The sequence below is a fragment of the Pipistrellus kuhlii genome, unplaced genomic scaffold, assembly GCF_014108245.1.
Source record: "Pipistrellus kuhlii isolate mPipKuh1 unplaced genomic scaffold, mPipKuh1.p scaffold_m20_p_11, whole genome shotgun sequence".
NCBI classification, from domain to species: Eukaryota; Metazoa; Chordata; class Mammalia; order Chiroptera; family Vespertilionidae; genus Pipistrellus; species Pipistrellus kuhlii.
The window spans coordinates 47,614,679-47,640,259 of record NW_023425416.1 but is presented as its reverse complement, the minus strand read 5'-3'; the positions used below and the strand labels follow the sequence as shown (position 1 = coordinate 47,640,259).

Below are 25,581 nucleotides of genomic sequence, written 5' to 3'. Positions count from 1 at the left end.
CCCGGTTGGGGGTGTGCAGGAGGCAGCTGATCAATGTCTCTCTCTCATCGATGTTTCTGGCTTTCTATCCCTCTCCCTTCCTCTCTGTAAAAAAATCAATAAAATATATTTTTTTAAAAATCCCCCCAAAAAACAACTATTAATAACAATAAAAAAGAAAAAAATGGTCTGATTTACATTTATTATGTAACAATTTCAAGACAAAGTCCAATTCAAAACATATTACTGATTTTACAAAAGGTATAATTCAAACTCATTTTTCCAATAAATTTTCTTAGGTAACATCCCATCATTTGGCTCCGGAAACATTTGTTACATTAGAAAACAATGTAAGTACAGTTCTCAGGCACAAGTTAAAAGGGATGACACACACACCCTGGAATAATTACAAAACAGTACACATTTGAATACACATTTGAATTTTAAGTTAAAATAACCAGTGTTTTAGATAATTTTAAAACATACTTCAAGAATGGTTTGAAAAACCTTTTCCTGGTAATGCTCTGTGGAAAAACATTCCTCTCACTTCTTTTGCAGTGAGAGCCACAAAAATGGTGTCCCAAATAGGATTCGCTTTGCCCTCTTGAGAATCAATGAAGAGGCTTTGGAGCTGGTTAGGAACATCCTGAGAGAAGTAGCTGCAGAGAGAGAAGCCCTGTCTACAGTGGCCACACCATGCCCCTTGGGGCAGGGCGGGTTGTGACCATGGCGACGTCCACACGGCTGTGGACCAGCAGGGGCTCCGAACACTGGTGGGAACAGCGAGGGGTGACAGAATCCGCCTGTCTGGGACCGTGTTATCCTTGACCCTACTTGCTAGGAATCTTTGGGAAACAAGAATTTTTCTGGCTAGTGTTTTCCACGGCCACGGATGAGTCACCTCATTAAATGATTCAGAAAAATTCAGTCTGTGGGTTTCATGATACAATTACACTGTTTCAATGGGAAGGAAAACGTACAGGTTTAAAACTACATTCTCTGTCACCAAAGATGTTCAATACCATATATTCATTCAATGGCTTTCCCCCTTCCATTCTTTCTGTCTGGCAAAGTTTCATTATCTGGATTTTGCTACCCCTCAATCTTGTGTTTTGGACATCAACTGTCCACACTGGTTGCCAAATACATGTGTGTACTGATATTTGGGATGTGACTGTGAAGGTGTATGTTGAGTTGGGTTACACATTTACCCACATTCACTCATATAAAAACATGTATCTTTAACATTACATACCACAAATGGCTTTTTGCCTAGCCTTGCCAATCAGATACGAAACATCAGTAAGATGAGGAGTAAAAACCTTTTTACATACAAGTTTCCCAGCAGAAATTAATTCTTAAAAATAAGTCTACGTTCAAAGCAGCAATCAGAAATTTTGTTCTTGTAGTAGGTAAATAATACTGTTATAGCAAATTGTGGACTTAAATAAGTTTAATTTAACAGCTTCTTACTTCTTTAAAAAACAATACAGATTTGTGTCACTTCATGGTGTCTCCATTTTTCCAATTCCAAGGAATACAGAGGTCTCCGTCTTGCATGACGGAGTAAAAATGTGAGACGCAGAGGTGCATCCCTTGTAAGTAGGGCAGCGACTGCCCCAGGAGTCTCTTACAGCAATCCACCATCTGCTTACTGGAAACGCTGGGCTCCTTATAGAACTTTTCCAGGGAAAATTTCTTGGTTGAAGCCTGTATCAATTCATCTTCCATAACCTTTAACCTGTTATATCAAAAACAAAAAATATTGCCACAAGCAAATAAAAGAACATAAAATATAAATATGGTTTTAGTTACAGGGCTATCCCTTTCTACTCAAAACACTGAAAATGGGTGTCCACCAAAGCCAAAGTGTGCGCTTAGAATAATCACCGGTGGCTGTCATGCAACTCCTGTTATTTCCACTCGTATCTCTAAAAGTATCTGTGAAACCTTGGTAGCAGGAATGGGGTAAAACACATACCTTGGAAGGCTCTTATCCTGCCTCACCCAGGACTAGTAGCAACTGAAGGAAGAGAAAGCTGAGCGTGTAGACGCCCTGGGCTTGACCCTTGGGTGGTAAGCAATGATTTCTAAAGATTCCCAAATAAAAGGCAGACTCAGGGCGGAGAGGGAGTCAAAGGGGGAAAAAAGGAGATGTATGTAATAGTTTCAAGAATAAAGAATTAAAAAAAAAAAAAAAAAAAAAAAAGCAAGCTCACAACAATGGCAGGCATCCGAGGCCATGCACACCCTGCGGACTGAAAGGTCCCGGGTTTGATTCGGTCAAGGGCATGTACCTGGGTTGCGGGCACATCCCCAGTAGGGGGTGTGCAGGAGGCAGCTGATTGATGATTCTCTCTCATCGATGTTTCTAACTCTCTATCCCTCTCTCTTCCTCTCTGTGAGTTTCAACAACACCCCTGCACACATTTAGGCAGGCCCTGCATTCCCACTGCTCCCACCTCAGGGTCGCCCAGGTCCCGGGCCACCGTGTGACCAGGAGGGCCCATCAGTCCTGAGGGTACAGTCTTGGAGGGGCAACGAGCCTGAGAGGGCAGCCCTTGCTGGGGTGTCTGTAGGGCTGTGCTGGTGGTTCTACTGTCTGAAGCAAATTAAGCTAAAATTATTTTTAAAAATGGTTTTTTGCCTTCCTTATAATTTCTTTGCTTGGTTATACTCCTACCCAAAGAAAAAAGGAGGAAAAAGGGAGGCACAGCACCACAGGGAAGCACCGTGACATTGTGTGTGTGTGTGTGTGTGTGTGTGTGTGTGTGTGTGTGTTCTCACTCTTTTCTTCTAACACTAAGAAATGGGCTCAACATTTCCTAGGGGAATGACCCTTCTCTCTGACAAAAATTGTGTCTATTTTTTTTTTAATACGAAGTTTAACCTTTCTGCCTCTGACATCTGAATGTGAGTGCCAAAGGTGCATCTGTCTATTTTCACCATACCCTGCTAGGGACTTCCACAGTGCCCGCTGGGCACCAAGGTCCCCAATAAACATTAGCTGAATAAATGAACATTCTTTTAAATGGTTGTTTCTACTGTATGCAAGTGCAGAGATTACTTAACCATTCTTTTATTGCCGTACATTTCTATCGGGATGGTAATGTACTCTAGGTTATTAGAAAACAGCCACAGCCAATCCCTGGCAGAACAAGACAGGAAGAAATAAATAGGGAACATCCTCCAATCAGTCAACTCCTAAGTTAAGCACAGTGAATGTCCCTCATTTGTGGGTTTTGAATACCTGAATTTTTAGGTTAGACTGAGCGATAAGACCTCACAGGGGCTGACAGTACTCACTCGTCTTTCCTCTTCATGTTCTCTCTCGCCTGCTGGGCTTTGGTGAGAAAGAACCACTGCAGGTTGACTGGGTCGCAGAGCGTGGGGATGTTAAAATGCCCGAGTTCATGCAAACTTGGTGCGTATCTGTCACTGCAATGACACACATGCGAGCAAAACCATCGATCCCCTCCATCTCCCACTCCGCCCCCAAGAAAACGTTTTATGAGTCTGAATAACAGAAAAGGAATTCCCTAAGGAAACCCACCCTGAAAGTATATCCCAACTGACTTCAAGTTCTGCTGTGCCCCAAGAGGCCCCGGGACCTTCCCCATCTGTAAAATGGGGATAGTAACCATTTCATGGTGAAGAGCGAATGCCTGTAAGCTCCACGCTCAGGGCATGGAAAACAGTGTATGTAGTATATGCACAAGACATGTTGGCTACTGACTTAACACTAGTTCAATCCTGCGAGTTTTCCGTAGGACTGACTGCACCCTGCCAGTGGCGCTGTTACAGAGTGTGCAGAAGTTCAACCCCTCAGTCCTCTCACGCTGGCTTTTTCATGGTAAAGAGTGTTGCTAGCAGATGCAGAACCACACGCTGAGATACAGAACAATCTGTGCGGATAAAGGAGGTCGTTCTTGTTTTAGGTGTTTACCTGTTGAGGATCATCTGTAAGCCACGCAGACTTTGCGGGTGGAAAGGGACTCTCTTTTTCAACAGCCTCTTGTAGAACACGTCGAGGAGAGAGTAATACTCATCCAGCGTCAGCACTGGCTGCAGCTCTTCAATATACACCACCTGGATGTCCCCCAGGAGGCGGCTTATTTGGTCTTCCAGGAGCATTAGCCTCCTCTGGAGGTCAAAGTAACTTGGCAACCTTTCAAAAAGCTACAGGGTTTTTTAAAAAGGAAAGAAATAGTCCTAAGTACTAATATTTAGGTAAGAATCTTTACTTAGTTTAGAATGATTAAATGGTAAAGATAGGTTTTGGAAATAAAGCATGTGTACGTATTTCAAGTCTAACAGAATTTAATCCATTGACATGAATTTAATTCATCAACTTCCCTACTCTTGTCCAGGCCTGCACCATTTTACAGCAGAGAATGAGTGGTCTTTTTTCTGCATCTTCGCCAGCACTTGGTGGTACCATTATTTTTCAGCATCAGCACTGGCTTGAGTTCTTTGACATAAACAACCTGGATATCCATTTTGATAGTTGTGTAGCGATATCTCATTGTAGTTTTAATTTGAGGTTTGCTAGGGCTAATCACATGGAACATCTTCGTATGTGGTTATTTGTCATCTGTATACGTGCTTCTGTGACATGTCTGTTCATGTCTTTGGCCCAGTATCTAGTTGGATTATTTGTATTTTTTATTGTTAGGTTTGAGAGTTCTTTATATAGTAAGATATAAAGACTGTCAGATAGGTGGTTTGCAAATATTTTCTACCAAATATTGACTTGAACCAATACATCACCAATGAAGATATGTGGGTGGCAAATAAACACATGGAAAAGATGCAAAATGCAAATTAAACCTACTATGAGCTAGTACTGCACACTTATTAGAAAACCACTGCAAGTCTTAAAATAATAAATGCCCTAACATATTCAGCTATCCACTTTTAGGTATTTTACTCAAGAGAAAAGGAAATATGTGTCCATAAAAACATTGGTAGATAATGTTTATAGAAGCTTCATTTCTAATAGCCAAAAACTGATAACACAATGCCCATCAATAGGTGAGTGGATAAAAGAGCTGTGGTATACCATAGGATGAAATAGTACACGGCAATAAAAAGAATAATTTCCTTGACACATAAACAGCATGGATGAATATCAAAATAGTTAAGCGAAAGAAATCAGATAACCCCGCCCACGCCCAAATGTATATTCTCCGTGATTCCAATGTATAAAACTCTAGAAATATAAACTAATCTATACCAGTGACTGGCTGGGAGGGGCTGGTGGGATGGAGGAGGGTTGACAAAGGGACATATTTTTGTGGGGGACAAGTATGTTCACTATCTTGGATGTGGTAATGGTTTCACGGGTATTCACATGTATCAATTCTCATCAGATTATACGCACTAAATACACAGTTTGTTTTATGTCAATTATGCCAGTAAATCTGTTAGTTAAAACCAAACAAAATACAAGCCTTTAGGCAATACTTCAGAAAAGACTAAAACTTCCAAATAAAATCTGAATTAAAACTCAGTCTTCTAAATATTTTAAACTGCATGACGTTAAACATCTGGTCTGAAAAGAGCTGTGACTACAATTAAATTTTTTAAGTTTATTGACATAACAGCAGAGGTTTTTTTGCATTTCAGCGTTCTCTTACCTTACTCCAGTGATGATGGACATCCATTGTTCCCAGCATCACGTGGCCTACTGCACTGATCCCAGAACGGTCTGTAAATATTACTGTGCATCCTGATGACAAAACAAACCCTCTGGTCACTGTACACAGATGCTTCATCCTTTCAGCACTGTGCAAATAATTACTTACATTGAGTGTATAAATTCAGGATTAAATGCAGGAGTGCAAAGGCTAATTTTATGTCTCTGATTTATTCAAAAGAACAGATTTGAAAATTCAGCTACGATAAAATCACATCTGCAAGGACTTTTAACACTTCTACACTTTACAGCTGTGGATAGCAGTAAGTAATGTTTTATTTTATTTATTTTTGTCATACATGTTAACATTTATTAAATGAACATTAATTATTAACTGTGACAAAACAGTTAGTAAGTAATATTTTAAAAGAACATGGAAATTATTTACCTTTTGCATTTTTAAGTGTTTCCAAGTTCTGCTGTGCTAAGCGGCCTAAACTATGCAGCTGGCTACAGCGATGGGCGAGGCCCCAGCTCCGCTGCCACCTGGTCCGACAGAGAGCACAGGCCATTAACACTGGCACCCCTGAGGGAGGAGACACGCATTCACCCCAACGTCAGTGCGCACCCAGCATGTTTCTAAACTAGCTCATTTTTCCTTTTCTTTTTTTTCTTTAAATAAATCTTTATTGTTCAGATTATTACAAATGTGATCCTCTTCCCCCCCTCAATTGCTCCCCTTCACCAGGTTCCCACCCCACCCTCTGTCCTTTCCCCATCCCCCATTGTCCTCATCCATAGGTGCATAGTTTTTGTTCAGTCTCTTCCCGCACCCCCACTCCCCTTTTCCCTGAGAATCGTCAGTCCACTCCCCTTCCATACCTCTGATTCTATTATATTCAAAAGTTAATATTGTTCATCAGATTTTTAAATTCCCTTGGTTTTTAGATTCACTTGTTGATAGCTACGTATTTGTTGATAATAATTTTTATCTTTATTTTCTTCCTCTTCCTAAATAACCTCCTTCAGCAATTCATATAATTCTGGTTTGGTGGTGATGAACTCTTTTAGCTTTTTTTATTTGTGAAGCTCTTTATCTGTCCTTTGATTCTGAGTGATAGCTTTGCTGGGTAGATTATTTTTGGCTGTAGGTTCTTGTTTTTCATCACCTTGAATATTTCTTGCCATTCCCGTCTGGCCTGCATGGTTTCTGTTGAGAAATCAGCTGACAATCTTATGGGTGCTCCTTTATCTCTCTCTTCTGGAATCCCCATAATTCTGATGTTGGTTCGCTTGAAATTGTCCCAGAGGTTTCTTACACTATCTTCAACTTTCTGGATTCTTTTATCTTCTCCCTTCTGCAGAGGAGTGTCCTCTGGCTCTTTGTGTTCTAAATCTTTGTCTTGATTCTTGAGATCTTCCAGTCTGTTTTTAGGACTTTGTATAATATTTTTTATTTCAGACAATGTTTTCTTCATTTCTTGTTGATCCCTTATTATTTCTAGTTGCTCCCTTTTCATATCCTCATAGGTCTCATTTATTTTATCGACCTTTTTTAGGATATTGTTGAATAACCTTATAACTGTAGTTTTGAACTCAATGTCCAATCTTTTCTTTTCCTCCATCTCCTTCCTTTGTGTCCTTCTTCTTGTCTGCATTTTAGTTGTTTCCCTGATTTGATGGAATAGCTTTGTGTGCTAGGTGTTCTGGTAGAGCCCAGTAGCACAGCCTTCCCAGTTACCTGCAGTGGACAGTCTTGGTGTAGCCCTTTGTGGGCTGTGTGTGCAGTCTTGTTGTTAAGCCTTGCTTATTGTTGGTATCACTGGGAAGCGTTGATCTCCAAGCCAATTGGCTGAGAGGATCAGCAGTGTCTCAGCTAGGAGGGTTTCCATACTCTGCTTGAATAGGGCGGGGTCTCGGGGTGGTGCAGACAATCTTTGGTTCCCTGTCAGTCTCGCCTTAGAAAAGTCCTGTTCATGGAGAGTTTTGGAAGATTGGTTGCAGGCGCCCGCGTGCGCGCGCACACCTCTTTGGTAAAGGTGCAAACAAGCTTTGGATTCCTGCAAGTCCCTCCTTAGAGAAAGCCAGCCTCTGGGAGAGCTTCTGTGCTCAGCCACAGGTAGGGCGGAGTCTCGGGTTGGTGCAGACAAACTTTGTTTTCCCTTCGGCTCCTCCCCAAGACCCGCAGTAATGGCCTCTGGCTTCACACACCTCCAAGAGATCTCTGCCCACTGCCTGACAGTCTGGCCTCTCCCTGTCTGGGGCCGTTTATCAGAGCAATAGGGTGATTGTTTTCCTCTCGGACAAGAAAGCCAGCCGCGTTAGCTGTTCGCCCTCTCGGCGCCAGGAGTAAGCCAGTAGCGAACTCAGCCCGGCCCGCCCTCTCTGCGTGCAGGGAGTAAGCCAGCAGCAATCTCGGTCCGGCCCTTCCTCTCCGCACCGGGATTAATCCAGCGCCTTTTCGCGCACACAGTTCTCCGTACCTTCACAGTTCCTGAGGTTCAGCGTGCCTTCTCTCTCCTTCCCAGATGGCAGAGCCTCCTCTCAGCCAGCCGTCTGGCGCTTCAGGGCAATGCCTCCCCTGTTTTTCAGTTCTAAATTCAAATTTGTTGTGGTAGGCTGCATTCGGGTGTCTACCCTATGCCGCCATCTTGGTTTCTCCTAAACTAGCTCATTTTTCAAAAAGCAACCAAATGGAAAATGAATTGTTGACCAGAGGGTAAAAACATTACTACTAATGTTCAGATATCCAAAGATTTAAAACTAGCAAAAACACTATGTATGTTATTTCTAATTTAAAATTAGAGGATGAAATAAGCCACCTTTGAATTCTAATTCTGGGATTTACTACCTCTGTGACCTTGAACAAGCTGCTTCTGGCCTTTCTAAGGTTTCTCTTTCACACATGCAGAGTGCGGGCTTTCCTACTGCCTGGCAGTCTAAATCAAAGGAGAATATATGAAAAGCTATGGGAAACCTTAGGTATCTGAACACTGATTCTGATGAATGCCATTTCTGATAAAATAAAATTGGCTTAAAAATTGTTCACTTTAATCCACAATTGAAAAACTGAGATACAATTTTAAAGAATGAACTGTGATCAAGCTACTAAATGCTATTCTTTATTAATAAACTAGAGGCCTGGTGCACGAAATTCGTGCACTCGGTGGGTGGGGGCTCCCTCAGCCTGGCCTGTACCCTCTGGCAGTCCAGGACACCTCGGGGGATGTCCATCTTCCGGTTTAGGCCTGCTCCCTGGGGGACAGGCCTAAGCTGTCAGTCAGACATCCCTCTGGCAGCCTGTGAACCCTCCCCTCCCATCACTGCAGTTGTGCTCACAGCCATCATCCTGGCTTCTGGCCAAGCAGAGCTCCCCCTCTGGGAGCGCACTGACCCCAGAGGGCAGCTCCTGCATTGAGCGTCTGCCCCTCTAGTGGCCAGTGTGCCTCATAGTGACAGGTCGTTCCCTGGTTGTTTGCCATAAGGGTCAATTTGCATATTACCTTTTTGTTATTTAGGGTAGTCTTTTATAGGCTGATTAGAATCAGTTATGATGTTTCCATTGTTTGAAAGCAGTCATGCCCATGCCCTTGAACCCTGTTACACTCTCAAACACTGAGAGTCCCAGAGAGCCTTTGTTTATATGGGTTACACTTATTTACATTTATAATAGTAAGAATTAAAGCTGAGGGATTTCTCCACAATACTGTAAAATCAGGCTTATTTCCTTTTTCACTAATGCCAGTCTGCTCTGACAGATCTTTTAAAGCTTATACTAGAAAAAGTTATTTTCATGTCTATAGAACCAAGACAATATCTATTTTCTCTTTTCCTCTTTTTAAATTCAAATACCAACCTTATATGAAGAAATGATTATTATTATTATTTTAAAAAAATATATTTTATTGATTTTTTTTACAGAGAAGAAGGGAGAGAGATAGAGAGCTAGAAACGTCGATGAGAGAGAAACATCGACCAGCTGCCTCTTGCACACCCCCTACCAGGGATGTGCCCGCAACCAATGTATATGCCCTTGACCAGAATCGAACCTGGGACCTTTCAGTCTGCAGACCGACGCTTTACCACTGAGCCAAACCGGTTTCGGCAGAAATGATTATTTTTTATATGTTATGAGTATATGAAAAGAATATTTTTCTTATAAACTCACTATGTAAAAAAGTTCAACTAGCTACAAATATATCACTATGTAAACCTTATTTCACTAGGTAGGAATGATTTAGCGAGAGGAACATCCATCGTTTGCCTCCTGCTACCTCAGTCTGTGCCCTGAAACTGGAATCGAACTTGCCACCATTTAGTGTACCGGATGATGCTCTGAACAACTGAGCTACTTGGTTAGGGCCTTATTTCATTATTTTAAGCAAGAAATTATAGTTTTCTTCAGCAAATAAACATTTGATTACTTTCATAAAAAGATAACTGAAGAATACTTACCGTATTTTTCGGACCATAAGACGCACTTTTTCCCCCCCAGAAGTGGGGGGGAAAAGTCCCTGCGTCTTATGGTCCAAATATAGCCTACACATATACTTTAAAAAAAAAGTTTTTTTACTTGCCCGGTTCTGTGTGGTCTCTGGGTGCTTGCCCGGCTCTAAAATGGTTCTAAATGCTGCTGTTTACTTTACAGGGTTGATTACATGTGTTTATGACTGTGATGTTAGATTTTAATGCACATAAAATATTTTAGGACACTATTTGTTTCAGAATCTTTTTTTCTTCATTTCCCTTCTCTAAAAACTGGTGCGTCTTATGGTCCGGAGCGTCTTATGGTCCGAAAAATACGGTAGTTATCCAAGCAATTAAAGTAAAAGATGCAAGTATTTAACTGCTGGAAAACTTTACCGATTGGTAATCCACGTTTATTCTAATCCAGGTTAGTTTCTCTTTATTACCTGATATCTGAGAGCTGCAACTGATGAGACAGTTCATCTTTTAAACGATCTAGTTCTTTTCTAAGTGGCAAACTATTCTCCAGCTTTTTAATAGCGCGTTTCCCATTGCTATCTAACCAGGATCTAGAAAGAAAAAGACATACATGTTCTAATTACCACACAAACATGCCTACTATTAAAACACATATGCATTGCTTTAGAGTAGTGCCACTGTTAAAAACTCCAATTAAACCTGGGCCAAATTATAAAAAACAGAGGAGGGGAGGGGAGTGTAGATGAAGTAGTTGAGATGAGACTGCAGCAGAGCACTTGGTTGGCGGGAAGCAGCGGGACTGGAAAGGAGTGCCGGACCATTAACCATCACACAGCACGTCCAGAACTGTAGATCAGAATCTAATTACTAGATATAACAGGGAGATAGATTAAATGGAGCTTTATGACCCGATAGCTCTCTATTTTGTGTTTGATAAAACCCAACTGATTTTCAAATTTTTGTGTGTTTTATTTCACAATAGTAAGAAACTATTTCAGCCTGTACTTCTCAATAAAAACAAAATTATTTTCAAAATTAAAAGTCTATACTAAATAATACTGTTGTTATATTTTCTCTTGCTATGCCCTGAAATATTAGAAATATCTTAACACGCTTTTCAAGGATAAATTCTGATCAGGTGAATAAAATTTCTTTTCTTTTATTTATTTTTAAAAATATTATTTTTTAAAAATTCTCACCCAAGGATATTTTCCCGTTGATTTTTAGAGAGTGGAAGAGAGAGGGAAGGACAGAGAGAAACAGCAGTGTGATAGAAACACATCACCTGGCTGCCTCCAGCACGAGCCCTGACCAGGGCCCAGGCTGGGGAGGAGCCTGAAACCAAGGTACTTGCCTTTGACCAGAATCGAACCCAGGAGCCTTTAATTTGAAAACCAACACTATCCACTGAGCAAACCAGCCAGGGCTTAAAAAATATTTTTATTGATTTCAGAGAGGAAGGAAGAGGGAGGGAGGGAGAAAGGAGAGAGACAGAGAGGAATACCAATGAGAGAGATTCATTGTGCGGCTGCCTCCTGCATGACCCCTACTGGGGACTGAGCCTGCAATCCAGGCAGGTGCCCTGACCGAGAATCAAACTGGGACCTCCAGGTTCACAGGCTGACGAACCACTGAGCCACATTAGTCAGTCCTCATGACATTTTTAAACATGGTCTCCATGTATTCTTATTATGTATGGGTCATTACACTAAAGGACGTACTATTGACCTCTCCAAAGAAACTGAAAATGCAGAACCCATGAGCATATTAAAAAAAAAAAAAAAAGATTTAGATATATCCTTTCTTCAGATACCAGGGGTAACTTGAAGAGAATTTTAAAACCTTAAATAATTTCCTGAATGGGTCTGGGATGAAAAGATAAAAATTTTAATACAGTTGGAAGTATTCTGGCAACTAGGAAATATGAAATACCTTTTTCATAATGGTTATTGAGTTAACTGTACTGATAGGATTTCTTTTCCTAGAAAATTAAGACTTTAATTTTAAAGGCAAACCACAAAAAGGTTTAGTTAAATAGAAACTTTTACGTACGCTAGGGTTGTTTCCATTTTTGAGACATGCTCGAGGTCTTCATCTGGGTCTCTGAATCCAGTAAAGGAGTAGTAAGACTTGTCCCATTTGATGGGCCTGTCCGTCATCCTCTTCGCCTCTTTGGGGGGCTGGGGACGCACATTGCTGTTCAAGCTTTGGACATGTTCAACCGATAAACTGCAGGAGTTGAGAATATATAATACTGTGCTTTGCAGATCCCTGGTGTGCAAAGTAAATTTGACTGTTCGGAATCCTAGAGAATATAATTCCACCAAACAATAAAGACAGGTGATTATTTGCTTCTTTTAAAATTTTGTCAAACAGAATTTATAAAATAAAAATCTTTTAAAAGAGCCCGTTAGCCCAAACCAGTTTGGCTCAGTGGACTGAAAGGTCCCAGGTTCGATTCCGGTCAAGGGCATGTACCTTGGTTGCGGGCACATCCCCAGTAGGGGGTGTGCAAGAGGCAGCTGATCGATGTTTCTCTCTCATCGATGTTTCTGACTTTCTATCCCTCTCTCTTACTCTCTGTAAAAAAAAGAAAAAAAAGAAAGAAAAAAAAAAAGAAAAGAGCCCATTATCGATTAAAATTCACCCTATTGGCAAACCATCTCTCAATGGCACACTACTGTCTTTCTCCAAATAATACCAATACTGTCTACCGTCAAGAATTCCTCCAATTGTCAGTTCCTTTTCTAGTTTGGTACCAGTGACCAAACCCACCCAGCCCAAGAAGGGGACTCAGAATATTTTCTTTGGTTAATCCTTACCAAAGGTATTTTCCCACTGAGTTTTAGAGAGAGTGGAAGGGAGGAGGAGAGACACACACACAGAGAAACATCGATGTGAGAGAGACACATGGGTTGATTGCCTCCCATATGGGCCCTGACCAGAGCTGGGAATTGAGCCTGCAACTGAGGTATCAAACCTGGGACTCTTCAGTCAGCAGGCCAACCCTCTATCCACTGAGCCAAACTGGCTAGGGCTCAGAATATTTTCAATGCTGCCCACAGATTTGGTCTCTGCAGTGTAAGAGATAGTAAAGCTCTCTTATAAGCTGGTGTCCACCATAGGTGTTTTTGAAGATGAAGGGGGAGATATGAGAGGGGTTGCCTTGTGACAGTGGTTCAGAAGAGGAGCCAGACAATCTAGCCTCAGTGGTGACAGAAACTCATCTAGAATTTTCTCTGTGATTGAAAGAGACTTTCCTGTCCTCATAGTTGCCCAACTGTCTAATAGCTCAGTATTTTCAGAAGTGATTTAAAATTATGCTTGACCAACAAGCAGACTGTCAAATTACAGCAGGTAGGGTAGGGAGATCTGGGGGAGATAATAGATCAACCGAAGGACTGGTATACATGCATATAAATACAACCAATGGACACAAAACTCTGGGGAGGGAGAGTATATATGGGAGGGGGAGGCAATGTTAAAATATGTACACAGATAATAATTTAATTTAAAAAATGTAAAATAAATAAATAAATAAAATAAAAAAGTTTGAACAAAAAAAATATTATGCTTGACAATCTCATTTTGATACTGGGTAGTCATTGGGCTAAGGTTAGTAATCTAACTAAAGTCATCAATAGAAATCCACTGTTTGTTTTTAGTTAGCCCCTTTAACTGGGTGGTTCTTAGTTAAATTACATAACTTTCCAACCAACATTCCCACCAACTGTGCCATTATTATCTCTCCTTTCAAATATGAACAAAGACTCAATCCAAAGGTATTCTGGCAATGCCAGACTGAATGAACCTATTTAACATGAAGCTTGCAAAAAGACCAACTAGAAATAAGGAAACGCACCTAAAGTACTAAAGGGTTCGTGGCCATCAGAGGAATTCTGGTCTGTTTCTCTTACATAAAAGGTGAGCTGAGTTGGTTTCAAAGACTTGAAGCCTGGTTTCTGAAGATTTTCTAAATAGACACTTAATCTCTGAAGAGAATTTTCATTGACTTCCTGGAAAAAATATTAAGGGCATTTACATACAAATTAAGAAAAAGAAAATAGCAGAAATTATATCCTTATCTTTTTGACACATTTGAGGGTATTAAAATACTACATTATTAAAAAAATGTTGGCATTTCATCACATTGGTAGAGGAGGGAAAACATTTATCTACTATTAGGCTGAATTTTCCATACATGTTAGATCTTAAAATTTTAAATTATTAAATTAAATATTTAATTACATCCCAATAATCAATAGGTCTTTTCAAAGTAAAATTTTTCTGTTGACTCAATTTACTAATTGCAAAAACAAAACAAAACAAAACAAAACAAAAACACCATAAAAAAACACAAAAAATGGGAACATAAAACACCATTACTAGTACTCTAAAGAGTCTGCATGCCAACTTTATTGCCTGCATAAAAAATGTCAGATTTCATAAGAAATAATTTATTTTCCAATTGCAGTATCTATATTTCAAATTAATTCAAAGCATTGATTATATCACAAGGACAGAACAATATGAATGTAGAGAACTCTGTATTATCCTGTATTAATTTGCCTTATCCTGTAACTACGGCAAATAAGCTAAACAGGAACATAGATTAAGATTTAAAAAATAATAAACAGAGAGATGTAAATCAAAACAACAATGCAGTACCATCTCACACCTGTCAGAATGGCTAACATCAACAAATCAACAAACGACAAGTGCTGGCGAGGTTGAGGAGAAAAAGGAACCCTCGTGCACTGCTGGTGGGAATGCAGACTGGTGCGGCCACTGTGGAGAAGAGTATGGAGTTTCCTCAAAAAACTGAAAATGGAACTCCCATTTGACCCAGTTATCCCATTCCTAGGAATATATCCCAAGAAACTAGAAACACCAATCAGAAAGGAAATATGCACCCCTATGTTCATAGCAGCACAATTTACAATAGCTAGAATTTGGAAACAGCCTAGGTGCCCATCAGCAGATGATTGGATCAAAAAACTATGGTACATCTACACAATGGAATACTATGCTGCCATAAAAAAGAAGGAATTCTCATCATTTGTAGCAACCTGGGTGGAATTGGAGAACATCGTGCTGAGTGAAATAAGCCAATCAATGAAAGAGAAACACAACATGATCTTACTCATTTGTGGATAATAAAGAACATTATAAACTGATGAACAAAAAGACACAGAGAGAGTAAAGCAACAAACAGACTGTCAAATTACAGTGGGGAGGGTAGGGAGATATGGGGGAGATAAGAGATCAACTGAAGGACTTGTATGCATGCATATAAGTAAAACTAATGGACAAAAAACTCTGGGGAGGGAGGGCATGTATGGAAGTGGGGGGGCAATGGTAAGATATGTACACATATAATACTTTAATAAAAAATGAAAAAAATAAAACATTAAAAATTAATAGTAATAATAAACATTTACCCTTTCTCTGGGGTGCTGTCCGAAGAAATCTGGATGCACCGCAAAATAGAACGGCCTCAAGGCATTGACTGCTTCAGCCCCAGAGAATGCTCTTGAGCAGAAAAACCAGCATGAAGACACCTTCTCCAGACATAACCTTTTAACAAGATGTGAGTTTATTATTCGTTGAGGCCCTGATGTCCACACAAATCCCCAGTGTATAAAGTGATGGCAATATTAAAATTACTATGTATGAAAAAATTAATATGTATGGAAAATGCCATAGGACAAGAAAGAAACCAAACTACAAAATTTTGTGGTTTTCAGAAATCTAGCAAGTTTTAACAAGCAGTGAGTGTATCATAGTTTATAAAACCACATGACCTAAGTTCTACTGATACAATATGAGAAATAATATTAAATACTAATGATACAACTTCCCCTAAAAAAAACCACTTGGAAATATTAACTGGCTTCACTGCAAATGATGATAATTTTTTGTATCAAATGTCATCTTTTTATACTGAAAAATATTCTGAGAACTATAATGCTTAAAAAGAAGATGCAGACGTCTCTTCGTTCATTTCCTCAATGCTGGCGTGCTAATATTATTTTGAGAGTGTTTTTTTTTTTAATGTAGTTTTAAATCTAAATGAAATTACTTGCAATTTTGGGGAAGTACTTCTCTGCCAACTATTTTTGCATACTGTAATTTACCTTTTCCATTTATATAAAGAAGTCTCTAAATATTGGGCACATTTTTATCTCATATATTATGTACACTGAGTCTTTTGAAAAGTTTTCTAGTTTTAAAATGGTAGGACTATAGCACATGTGTCAAACACAAGGCCCACGGGCCAAATCCGTCCCGCCAGGCCATGCAATGTGGCCCGCACCGCGCTGTCATCACTGCACTCCGCTGCGTTTCCATCACAATGACAGTTTATGACTGTTCAGTAAACCATTCAGCCCGCAATTTAGGCCCCTTCTCTGATTGAGTTTGACACCCCTAGACTATAGAGTCATTTCTGCAGATTATTTTTAACAATCTGGAGACCACCAACATATTTTCAGATCACCGTTTGTGTTTTTTGCATGTAATCTAACTTTTTATAAGTTCAATATATGGGCTGCGTATTAGGGATATAACGGAAGTTTGAACAGTGAAGGAAATAGTGGGTAGGTGTGAAAGTCCTCGATACGAGGCAGCATAAGTAAATGTGAGTGACAACTCCATTTCCTCCCATCTGAATGTTGGCTTTTATTTCCAGATGTCTGACAGACTCTTAGCTCTCCTGCCAGCCACTCAAGTTTTACAAGTCTAAAAAAAGGAGTACAGGTCATTATTGTCCTTCTAAGCAGCCTGGAAACAGAAGGTAAGGCAGCAGTTAGTCCTCAGTGTTGCCAAACCACAAAACCTCAGATTCACTTCTGCCCAAACTAGCTTACCATACCCATCCCATTTTAAGTTAGTCTTGTTTCTTACTTTCATAATATCCTTTGAAATTATCCATTCTTCCGTTTTCCTGCTACCAATTATCACCACAAAATTGTATTGCAGAGCCTCATAATCACTGTACTTTTCCCTAATCATACTGTATATAGGTTAATTTTCCTAAAGTCCCGCTATCACTGATTCCCTAGTAAACACCTCTCATTGTCTTTCTCCTGCAGAACAAAATCCACTCCTTAGTCTCGTATATACATTTCTCTATAATAATTTCCATTCTATCTTTCAAACTTGATCTTACAGCCGAGACCGGTTTGGCTCAATGGATAGAGCGTCGGCTTGGAGACTGAGGGGACCCGGGTTCGATTCCGGTCAAGGGCATGTACCTTGGTTGCAGGCATATCCCCAGTAGGGGGTGTGCAAGAGGAAGCTGATCGATGACTCTCTCTCATCGATGTTTCTGGCTCTCTATCTCTCTCCCTTCTTCTCTGTACAAAATCAATAAAATATATTTAAAAACAAAACAAAACAAAAAAAACAACAAACTTGATCTTACAGAAACCCTCAGACCCAGCGTCCATTGATCATCCTCTTCTCCACGAAGTCTAAACTCTAAAACATCCTCCCTGACTTTCACTTCTATTTAATTGTACTCACTAAACAATTACCTACTATGCATACCTACTATATTCCAGGAAGCACTGTACCTTCCCTTTTGAATCCTCATTATAAATAGTCATTCCCTTTTTAAATTCAAAACACACACACACACACACACACACACACACACACACACACAATTACTTGGAACATAATACCATAATGCATAAATGACATAATTTCATTTGTTCTTCTTATCTTCCACCTATCCACCCTCAACTATCACTGTATTCTTGAAGGCAGTAGATATGTTTTATATATATATTGTTTGCTGTATATGTTTTATGTATATTTAGTTTGGGTCTGCTGAAAGAAGAGTTCAAGACAGGATTAGATGTGCAAGGGAATTACTGGGAAAGGAAGGAAAAGCTAGGGAGAGCTTTCAGACCATGACTCAGGTCTGACACCTGCAGGAGGAGAGGGAGGAGGAGGAGGAGGAGGAGGATGAGGAGGAGGAGGGGGAGGAAAGGAGTGTTCAGTAGGAAGTCAGGGGCGGGAGCACAGCTCCAAGAAGGCTCAGACATGTCAAGGGGGAGTCCTTGAACCAAAGTCACCCAGTGGAGGAATCCTGTGTCTTGTTGGAATGATTCTACTTAAAAGATTTATAGTATACATACGTAAACAGCAAATATAGCAGTCACATGACCATAGCACACAATTTAATGCAAAGAGTGGTTTTCCATAGACAACAGTAGAATTGAGGGCAACAGGATAAAAATGTGCTAAGGACAAGCTTTATCTTTTTTCCTCTTAAGCTTTTCATACTGAACTATTCTGAAAGATGGTATTCTTTTTACCTCCTGCTCTGAATGGGCTCTTGCAGGACCTGGCTGTTCATATGAATTTTCATTTTCTTTCTTTCTTTTTTTTGCTCTTGCCCTTCACCATAATATAAAATAACATTAGAATTTGAAAAATCATACTAATTATAGATTGGACCATGAAGCTTACCTCCTCACAGGTCTCAGGAAGCAAAACATTTCTGTGCTTGATCTTAGCCAAAAGGCCCAGAAGCGATATAACATTTCTGAATATATATGTATGTCAACTTCCAGGTATCCATTAACTGCTAAAAAGTGACAAAAGGGTATTAAACACAAGCATAGACTAGCAAAACTTCAGTTCTCATTATTAAGATAGCTTTTTAAAAAACAATCAAGTACCTGATTAATAACATAATATATAACCATTTCAGTCATTTATAGAACTTTTGTTTCCTGGGCAAAACCAGCAAAGACTTTTTCCTTTTAACAGACTAGAAAAGGATTTAAGAAATTCTGCATTAGCTTACTTTAGATTCATTTATCTAATTAAATTTATTTACTTAGTTGAATTTATTAATCAGGAGAGCTCATGCTGGGCCTTCCATTTTGTGAAGATCAACAGATTCATCAGCTTTATACTGAAACCAAAATGAGTTTTTATTCCATTAACCTTTTTTTTTTATTGCTAAGAAACAATACTAATTGGATTTCTGCGATCTTGTCTCCCAGAGTAGATTGACACGAGGTATTGACTCTCTGGCTAGAGAGGAAAACTGCAAATCATTTACTCCTAAGTGTCCTTTCTTAGGGAAGACAGGATTTACAGACGACTCCAAATGCTGTTTAACTCTCTCCCTCTCCGTATTCCACTGGCCGGTGTCATTTACGGAACTTCCTTTCAACATTTCTCTTAAAATACCTAGATATTTAATAATTTTTACTATTTAACCCAGTAGAACTCCAAAGCTTGTTACCAAAGACTTTACTATTTAAAAAAAATTTTTTTTTAATTGATTTCAGAGAGGAAGGGAGAGGGGGAGATAGAAACACTGATGATGCGAATCACAGATCGGCTGCCTCCTGCATGCCCACAACTGGGGATTGAGCATTATGCCCCTGCCCTGACCGGGAAGCGACGCGGACCTCCTGTTTCACAGGCTGACACTCAACCACTGAGCCAGGCTGGCTGGGCACTGTTTTTTTTTCTTCTACAAAGTGGAAGTGGCCCCTGCTTGAGGCCTCTCTGTAGCTCCGGCCCTCCTAGTAGTAAATTGGAGGGGGAGGGGCGGGGGGGGGGGAAGGAAAGGAGAAGGCTTTAGAAGGTTTATTTCTCATACTTTTATTTCTGAGGATGCCGTGTAACAAGATGTCCTGCATATAAGAAGAGATCTTAAAAAACGAAAACAAAACACAAAGCCCAAAGTAAATAAGTGAGTGCTCAGAAGGATGGACTGGGCCGTTAGTCTGGTCTCACACTCACCCAGCAGAGCAAAGGGCCTTCGGTTCTGAGTGGGACAAAGCCCAAACAGCAGGGACAGAGGATTCCCTGTGTTTATAAAAGGGCGAGAGTAGCAAACAGAGAACATCAATAACCAGTTACATTACAGACGGACAAGAATTCTCACTAGCTGAGCATTCGGGGGGCAGATGTCTTGAGAGGGAGAGCTGGGAGGGTCCCTCCCTTAGATTACGAAGTCTTGTTAGCTGGGGAAAGTCCCTGAAATCCCTGCCAGGGGTTCAGCCTGCCACAAACAGCTGGGGGCCCCTAACAAAGTGGGATATGCCCCAACTTCAAACAAATTAAATCAAACAACAAAGAGACACGAAACAATAATCAACAGACTCTTATATACAATATTTACAGGCCCACACAACCCAGATAAGAGCTTCACACCTGCTTTCCCAAACACTAACCTCTCACCCCCAATTAAAAGATTAAGAGTGTCTCCATATTGGCCCAGTTGGGGTTATGAGTGGCGCATATGGAAATAATCAAATCCATGATCTTAGCAGGTTCATCCCGTTAGGAGGGAATGTTTCCAATTTAGCAAATCCAAGGAGAACCAAGTACGGGCCCAATAATATCCTGCTGGGTGCCCATGTTCAGTGGCTCCCACTGGGATATGGCGGACGGGGAGCTGCCCCCATGGGGAAATACAATAGCTCTATTCCCCCAAACTCAGTCCCCCGCCTCACTGTCATGGAGAGGGAATGGGGTGCCGGTCTCAAGCTCCTCTTCAGCGCCCAGCAGCCCAGATAGAGGAGGGAGCTCCCAGCTCCTGGAGCACTTGGTAGAGGTCTCCTCACTACGGACCCCACGGCAGCCTCTCCTCCCGCTCCTCCTCCTGTTCTTTACCTTTCTGCATTACCGGTACCACATCTTTCTCTGAACCACTAATCTACCCCCTTCCTCATTTTCTTTTGAGTCAGAATTATACAAAAATATAAAGCTTCGAACATTTCCCCGACCTCTGATAAAACAATTCTAACTGTAACACAGTATAATAGTTTAGAGATTCAATAAATGGCCACCTTTCCCCAGAACCTAGAGCACACACAGGCCAAGCAGTATGGCAGTAAAACACCCTTTTCCTTTCGTTCACTGGCGGGTAAGTGTAAGTAGCCCAACCCCCCAAGATCCATCCCATGGAGCACCCATCCTTGAACGATTTAAGCAAGATTACAGGCCACATTACACCAGGTAAAACCAGCTCAATATACAATACTTATAAGTGCACACAACAGACAGACAACTGTTTGTAGTTTACAGTGCAACAGCCAGATAGAATGACCAGGCAAGGACCTTGAGGCAACCAGGAGCTGGCCAGGCTCACTCCAGACTGTGTGTGTGTGTGTGTGTGTGTGTGATGTGTGTGTGTGTGTGTGTGTGTGTGCGTGTGAGTGTGCATGTGTGTGTGAGTGTTAGTGTGTGCATGTGTGAGTGTGTGTGCATGTGTGAGTGTGCGTGTGTGAGTGTGTGTGTGAGTGTGAGTGTGCGTGTGTGTGCATGTGTGTGTGAGTGTGTTAGTGTGTGTGTGTGAGAGTGTGAGTGTGTGTGCGTGCGTGTGTGCGTGTGTGTGTGCATGTGTGTGTGTGAGTGTGCGTGTGCATGTGTGTGTGAGTGTGTTAGTGTGTATGTGTGTGTGAGTGTGTTAGTGTGTGAGTGTGAGTGTGCATGTGTGTGTGCGTGTGTGTGTGTGTGTGTGTGATGATGGAGACTGCGGAAGCTGCAGCTGGGACTCAAATCAGGGAAATTCCTGGCAGCGCTGCAAATAAAAATGAGTCCAGGTCTCAGCCCTGGGAACTCGCAGTCCAGGCAGCAAACAGGATCCCTGGTACTCACCCAGGAGGACTCTCCTGCTTGTGTCCTATCACAGTTGCCAGAATATGTAACCCGATAAGCTGGCCTGCCTGTCACTACGTGAGCCAATTAAGCAGAGACAGAGTTGAATCTTGTCTGAGCGTTCATTCCAATGCTGCTGGCGGTACGGGAGGGCAGCAGGTCATCCACCAAAACCTCTTCTGCAACGCCCCTGAACCAGCAGTGTACATTGGACAGGACAAAGATTACAGAGGGAAGTGGGGAAGGAGGCAAGGTGGGCTGGGGCGGGACTCCACTGTTTGGACAACAGGTTGTTAACAGGCAGTTCTTGAATGAGAATGGACCTGCTCCCAGGTCCAAGGTTCATGGTCAGGTCCTGGGGGTAGGGTGAGGGTGGGAGGGCACAAAAACAACTCCCAGCCAGGTTAGAATGTCCTTTCTTTAATCAGAACAAGGCAAACACGGTAAACAAAGCATGATTAATATTTCTTATAGCTATAGCTAGTCCCCAATATTCAATTTTGGCCCCTAATACCAGTAATACACAAGTTACAAACATTACCATTTACACCAGCACTCACCAAAATGAAATACTTAGCTATCAAGCTAACAAAATATGCACAAGATGTATATGAGGAAAATAAATCTCCGGTGAAAGAAGTAAAAAAAGAACCAGGTGCTTTGCCTCTATAACTTGTTTCCTAAGCCCATTTCTTCTACAAATTATTTCTTCTACCTTTGTGATTGCCCAAATGTCTCATAAAAAGAAAAGAAAAGAAAAGAAAAGAAAATAACTAAATGAAAAGATATTCCTTGTTCATCGGTAGGAAGAGTCAATATTGTCAAGATGTCAGTTTTCCCCAACTTGATCTACAGATTCAATGCAATTCCAATAAAAATCCCAGCAACCCATTTCACGGGTTTCGATGAACTCATACTAAAGTTTATATGGACAGGCAAACAATAAAGAATAGTCAACTCAATACTAAAGAAGAACAAAGTTGGGGGACTGACATTACCCAACATCAAGACTTACTATAAAGCTACAGGAATCAAGACAGCATGACACTGGTGAGAGAACGGATAAACCGAACTTCATTAAAATTAAAAACGTGTGCTCTCTGAACGACAATGTAGAGAGGATGAGGAAAAAAGCCACAGATTGGGAGAAAATACTTATAAAAGACATACATATCTAAAAAGAACCATTACCCAAAATATACAAAAAAAAAAAAAAAAATCTTCAAAGAAGCAAATCCAGACTAACTTAAGACAGCCCAAAGCTTGCAAAGAAGAGACTAGAAGGATATACATATGCAATCTACAGCTAGCTATCTCTAGTTAGCTAGTGGTAGGATATTAAGTGCTTTAATTTTTTCTTATTTCCTAGTTTATTAACAAAGAACACGTGACATGTTCTTAAGTTAAAAAAAATGCTTTAGCATACAAGTTAAATGAAGAAAATGAATATAGCAAAATGAGCATTATTCATTTAGTATTTAAGACTGGCCCCTAGGCCCTGGCTGGTGTGGCTCAGTGGGTTGGATATCGTCCCTGCACCGAAAGGTTGCAGGCTGTGTTGCCGATCAGGGCACATGCCCAGGTTGAGGGCTTGACTCATGTAAGTGTTTCTCTCTCTCTCTCTCCTTTCCTGCCCGCCTGTCTTTTCATGTGGCACAGATCTTGGGTCAGTCCTCAACTTTGCAAGACCAAGAAGCCAAGTTTACCACTTCCACCAGAAATAAACGGGTTCTGGGAAAATAAAACCATAAGGGACCTGACTGATAACTACAATATCAACTTTTTTTTAATTTACTACGAGAAACAGAATTGCTAAGAAGACTAGAAGATTCAGATTTGTGACTTTTTCCCCCCTTAAAGGATTAGCCACACAGAAAATAAAATTGCTGTTGGCAGACTGAATATTCACTGCTGCAGAGGAAAGCTGGGTGCTCTCACTCGCTAGTGACAAATGGTCTGAAAGCCTAGGGCACCCAGGGTTGTTGTCCTCAGACAAATGATTACATGGATGGCTTCTGTATGTATCCCACGAGGCCCGCTATCCTCCCATTGGGAAAAGCTTCAAGCATGCTACAAAATAACTGAGGTTACACTATCTTATCAGACTTGGAAGGTGCTCTGGGCACCTTAATTCAACCAATTCATCAACAGGCATTTACCAAACCCTAACGTGCCAGGTTCTGTGCAAAGCAGTGGCAATAGAAAAACATTAGGACAATGAATGCCACCTCTCCAAAAACTCCCAGGAGAGGAAGGGCGTGGGAACAGACACAAGCAGATGGTAATAAAGCAACTCGGCACATGAAATAACAGCCACGCACAGAGGATTATGGGAAACTCTATGCTACACTCGGAATGGGGGCTGTGGAAGGTCTTTTCCAGGAGATGGGACCCTCTCTGGATGGAGGGGGCGGGAGGTGGGGAAGGACACAAGTCATTTAGAAAACAATGTAAATGTCTGCTATCATTCACTTCCTACTAATATTAGCTGCTATTTCATAAAATGAACATTTCTGACTTAAACCTAAATTCTGTGCTGTGAAGTGAGGCATTAAATATTTTGTTCAGTTTGAAATCAAATGTGGTAGAGATACCTAAGGTGGTTGAGAGGTTTAATTTGGGTAGTTTTTTTTTTTCCTTAAAAAAACACAACTGTTTCATTTTTAAATTACTTTTAATCCTCACTAAAGGATATGCTTTTATTGATTTAGGGGAGGAAGGGAGACAGAAAAACAGCAACGCGCTTGCCAAATCAAGATCCTAAGATTGTTCTTTGTCCATTTGGCAAAATTTTTATTTGACAGGTATTTTTCCTTTTGGCAATTACCTTGTTCGGTTTTTAAAAGCAGTTTGTTCCATCAAGGAGGGATAATAGCGGGCAATTTTTCATTGCTTTTCAGTTGAACGTTTCTCAGGGAGGGGGGGGGGGGAAGCAAAGTAAAAGCTGTAAGCCCTATTAGATAAATGAATCAATTGTAGCAAAGTATCTACAGTCTTCAGCTCCCTTTTCTAAATCCTTTGCTATGAGCTTTGAATCATTCCAATTTCCTAAGATAAGTCAAAGACTGGAGAAACAGTGTAGCCGAAAATAACGAAGTCTTAAATCATCTTTGGGTCATCCCAATTTCCTATGATAAGTCAAAGACTGGAGAAATACTGTAGCCGAAAATAACGAAGTCTTAAAATAAATCGTCCGGTCACTTGGGATCTATTCCAAACAATCTCATTGCAAATGTACAAGGGGAAACAGATGCGATGCGGACCCTCGGTTCGAAAGTTGGCACGTCCAGCTGCTAAGGGGCCTGCGCGCTGCCCCCCGCGCCCCCCTTTCCTGCCCCGACCTTCCCAAAGGCACACGCGGGGCCCTCCCCGCCTGCTCCTTACAGTTCCGGCAAGTGTCCGCCCCGAGGGCTCCCTCCAGCCCGTGCCATCTTCGACCTGTTTCACCTCCCACCGCGCACCAGTGGGCAGTGCGGGGGCGCGCGCGCGGCGGGGCCCGGGCGCATGCGCAGCGGGGCTCCGGCCCGGCCCACGGGCGCGCGCCGCACGGCCCGGCGCCCTCCCGCGCGCCCCCGCCCCGCGGGTCCGCAGCTCTGACAGGCTCCGCCCCGCGGCGCCCTCCGAGCCCCCGCCCCCAGCACCTCAGCCCGGGGAGGTGAGACGCCGCCGCGAGGGCCGGGCCGCAGGCCGCGCTCCCATTGGCTGAAGCGTGCCCGGCCCTCTCCCCTGGAGCGCGTGCGCGCCGCCCCGGCCGAAGGCTGAGACCTCGGCGGTACCCAGCCCCGCGCTGACGTCAGCGCCCAGGTGACACCGCGCCTCCCCCGCCGCTTTGAAGCCCCCGCCCGTCCTCCTTCCTACCGTGCGGCCCGCGCGGGCTCCGC

The 25,581-nt window shown here is 41.6% G+C and overlaps 1 protein-coding gene across 2 annotated transcripts; it reads right to left on the bottom strand.

The window, feature by feature from the left end:
* Nucleotides 1–167: 167 nt before the first annotated feature.
* TCAIM (T cell activation inhibitor, mitochondrial) lies at nucleotides 168–25,581 on the bottom strand. 2 transcript variants are annotated; one of them, XM_045579471.1, is made up of 11 exons: nucleotides 25,559–25,581; nucleotides 18,545–18,662; nucleotides 15,505–15,640; nucleotides 13,926–14,079; nucleotides 12,116–12,368; nucleotides 10,531–10,653; nucleotides 6,066–6,163; nucleotides 5,619–5,710; nucleotides 3,926–4,158; nucleotides 3,286–3,417; nucleotides 168–1,720 (listed from the first exon to the last, which is right to left on the bottom strand). In XM_045579471.1, the coding sequence occupies exons 2-11, from the start codon at nucleotides 18,616–18,618 to the stop codon at nucleotides 1,480–1,482; spliced, it is 1,536 nt and encodes a 511-aa protein (XP_045435427.1). In that variant the 5' UTR covers nucleotides 18,619–18,662; nucleotides 25,559–25,581; the 3' UTR covers nucleotides 168–1,479. The 2 variants fall into 2 exon arrangements, with proteins under 2 accessions (XP_045435427.1, XP_036287919.1); XM_036432026.2 differs by lacking the exon at nucleotides 25,559–25,581 and adding an exon at nucleotides 25,085–25,240.

Bases quoted from the DNA above. Each gene is read 5' to 3' on its own strand.
- TCAIM (XM_045579471.1), bottom strand. From the start codon at position 18,618: ATGTTATATCGCTTCTGGGCCTTTTGGCTAAGATCAAGCACAGAAATG. The intron at 3,418-3,925 runs GTAAACACCTAA...GTGTCATTGCAG, and splicing joins TTACAGATGATCCTCAACAG to TGACAGATACGCACCAAGTT. The intron at 1,721-3,285 runs GTGAGTACTGTC...TTGATATAACAG, and splicing joins AACATGAAGAGGAAAGACGA to GTTAAAGGTTATGGAAGATG.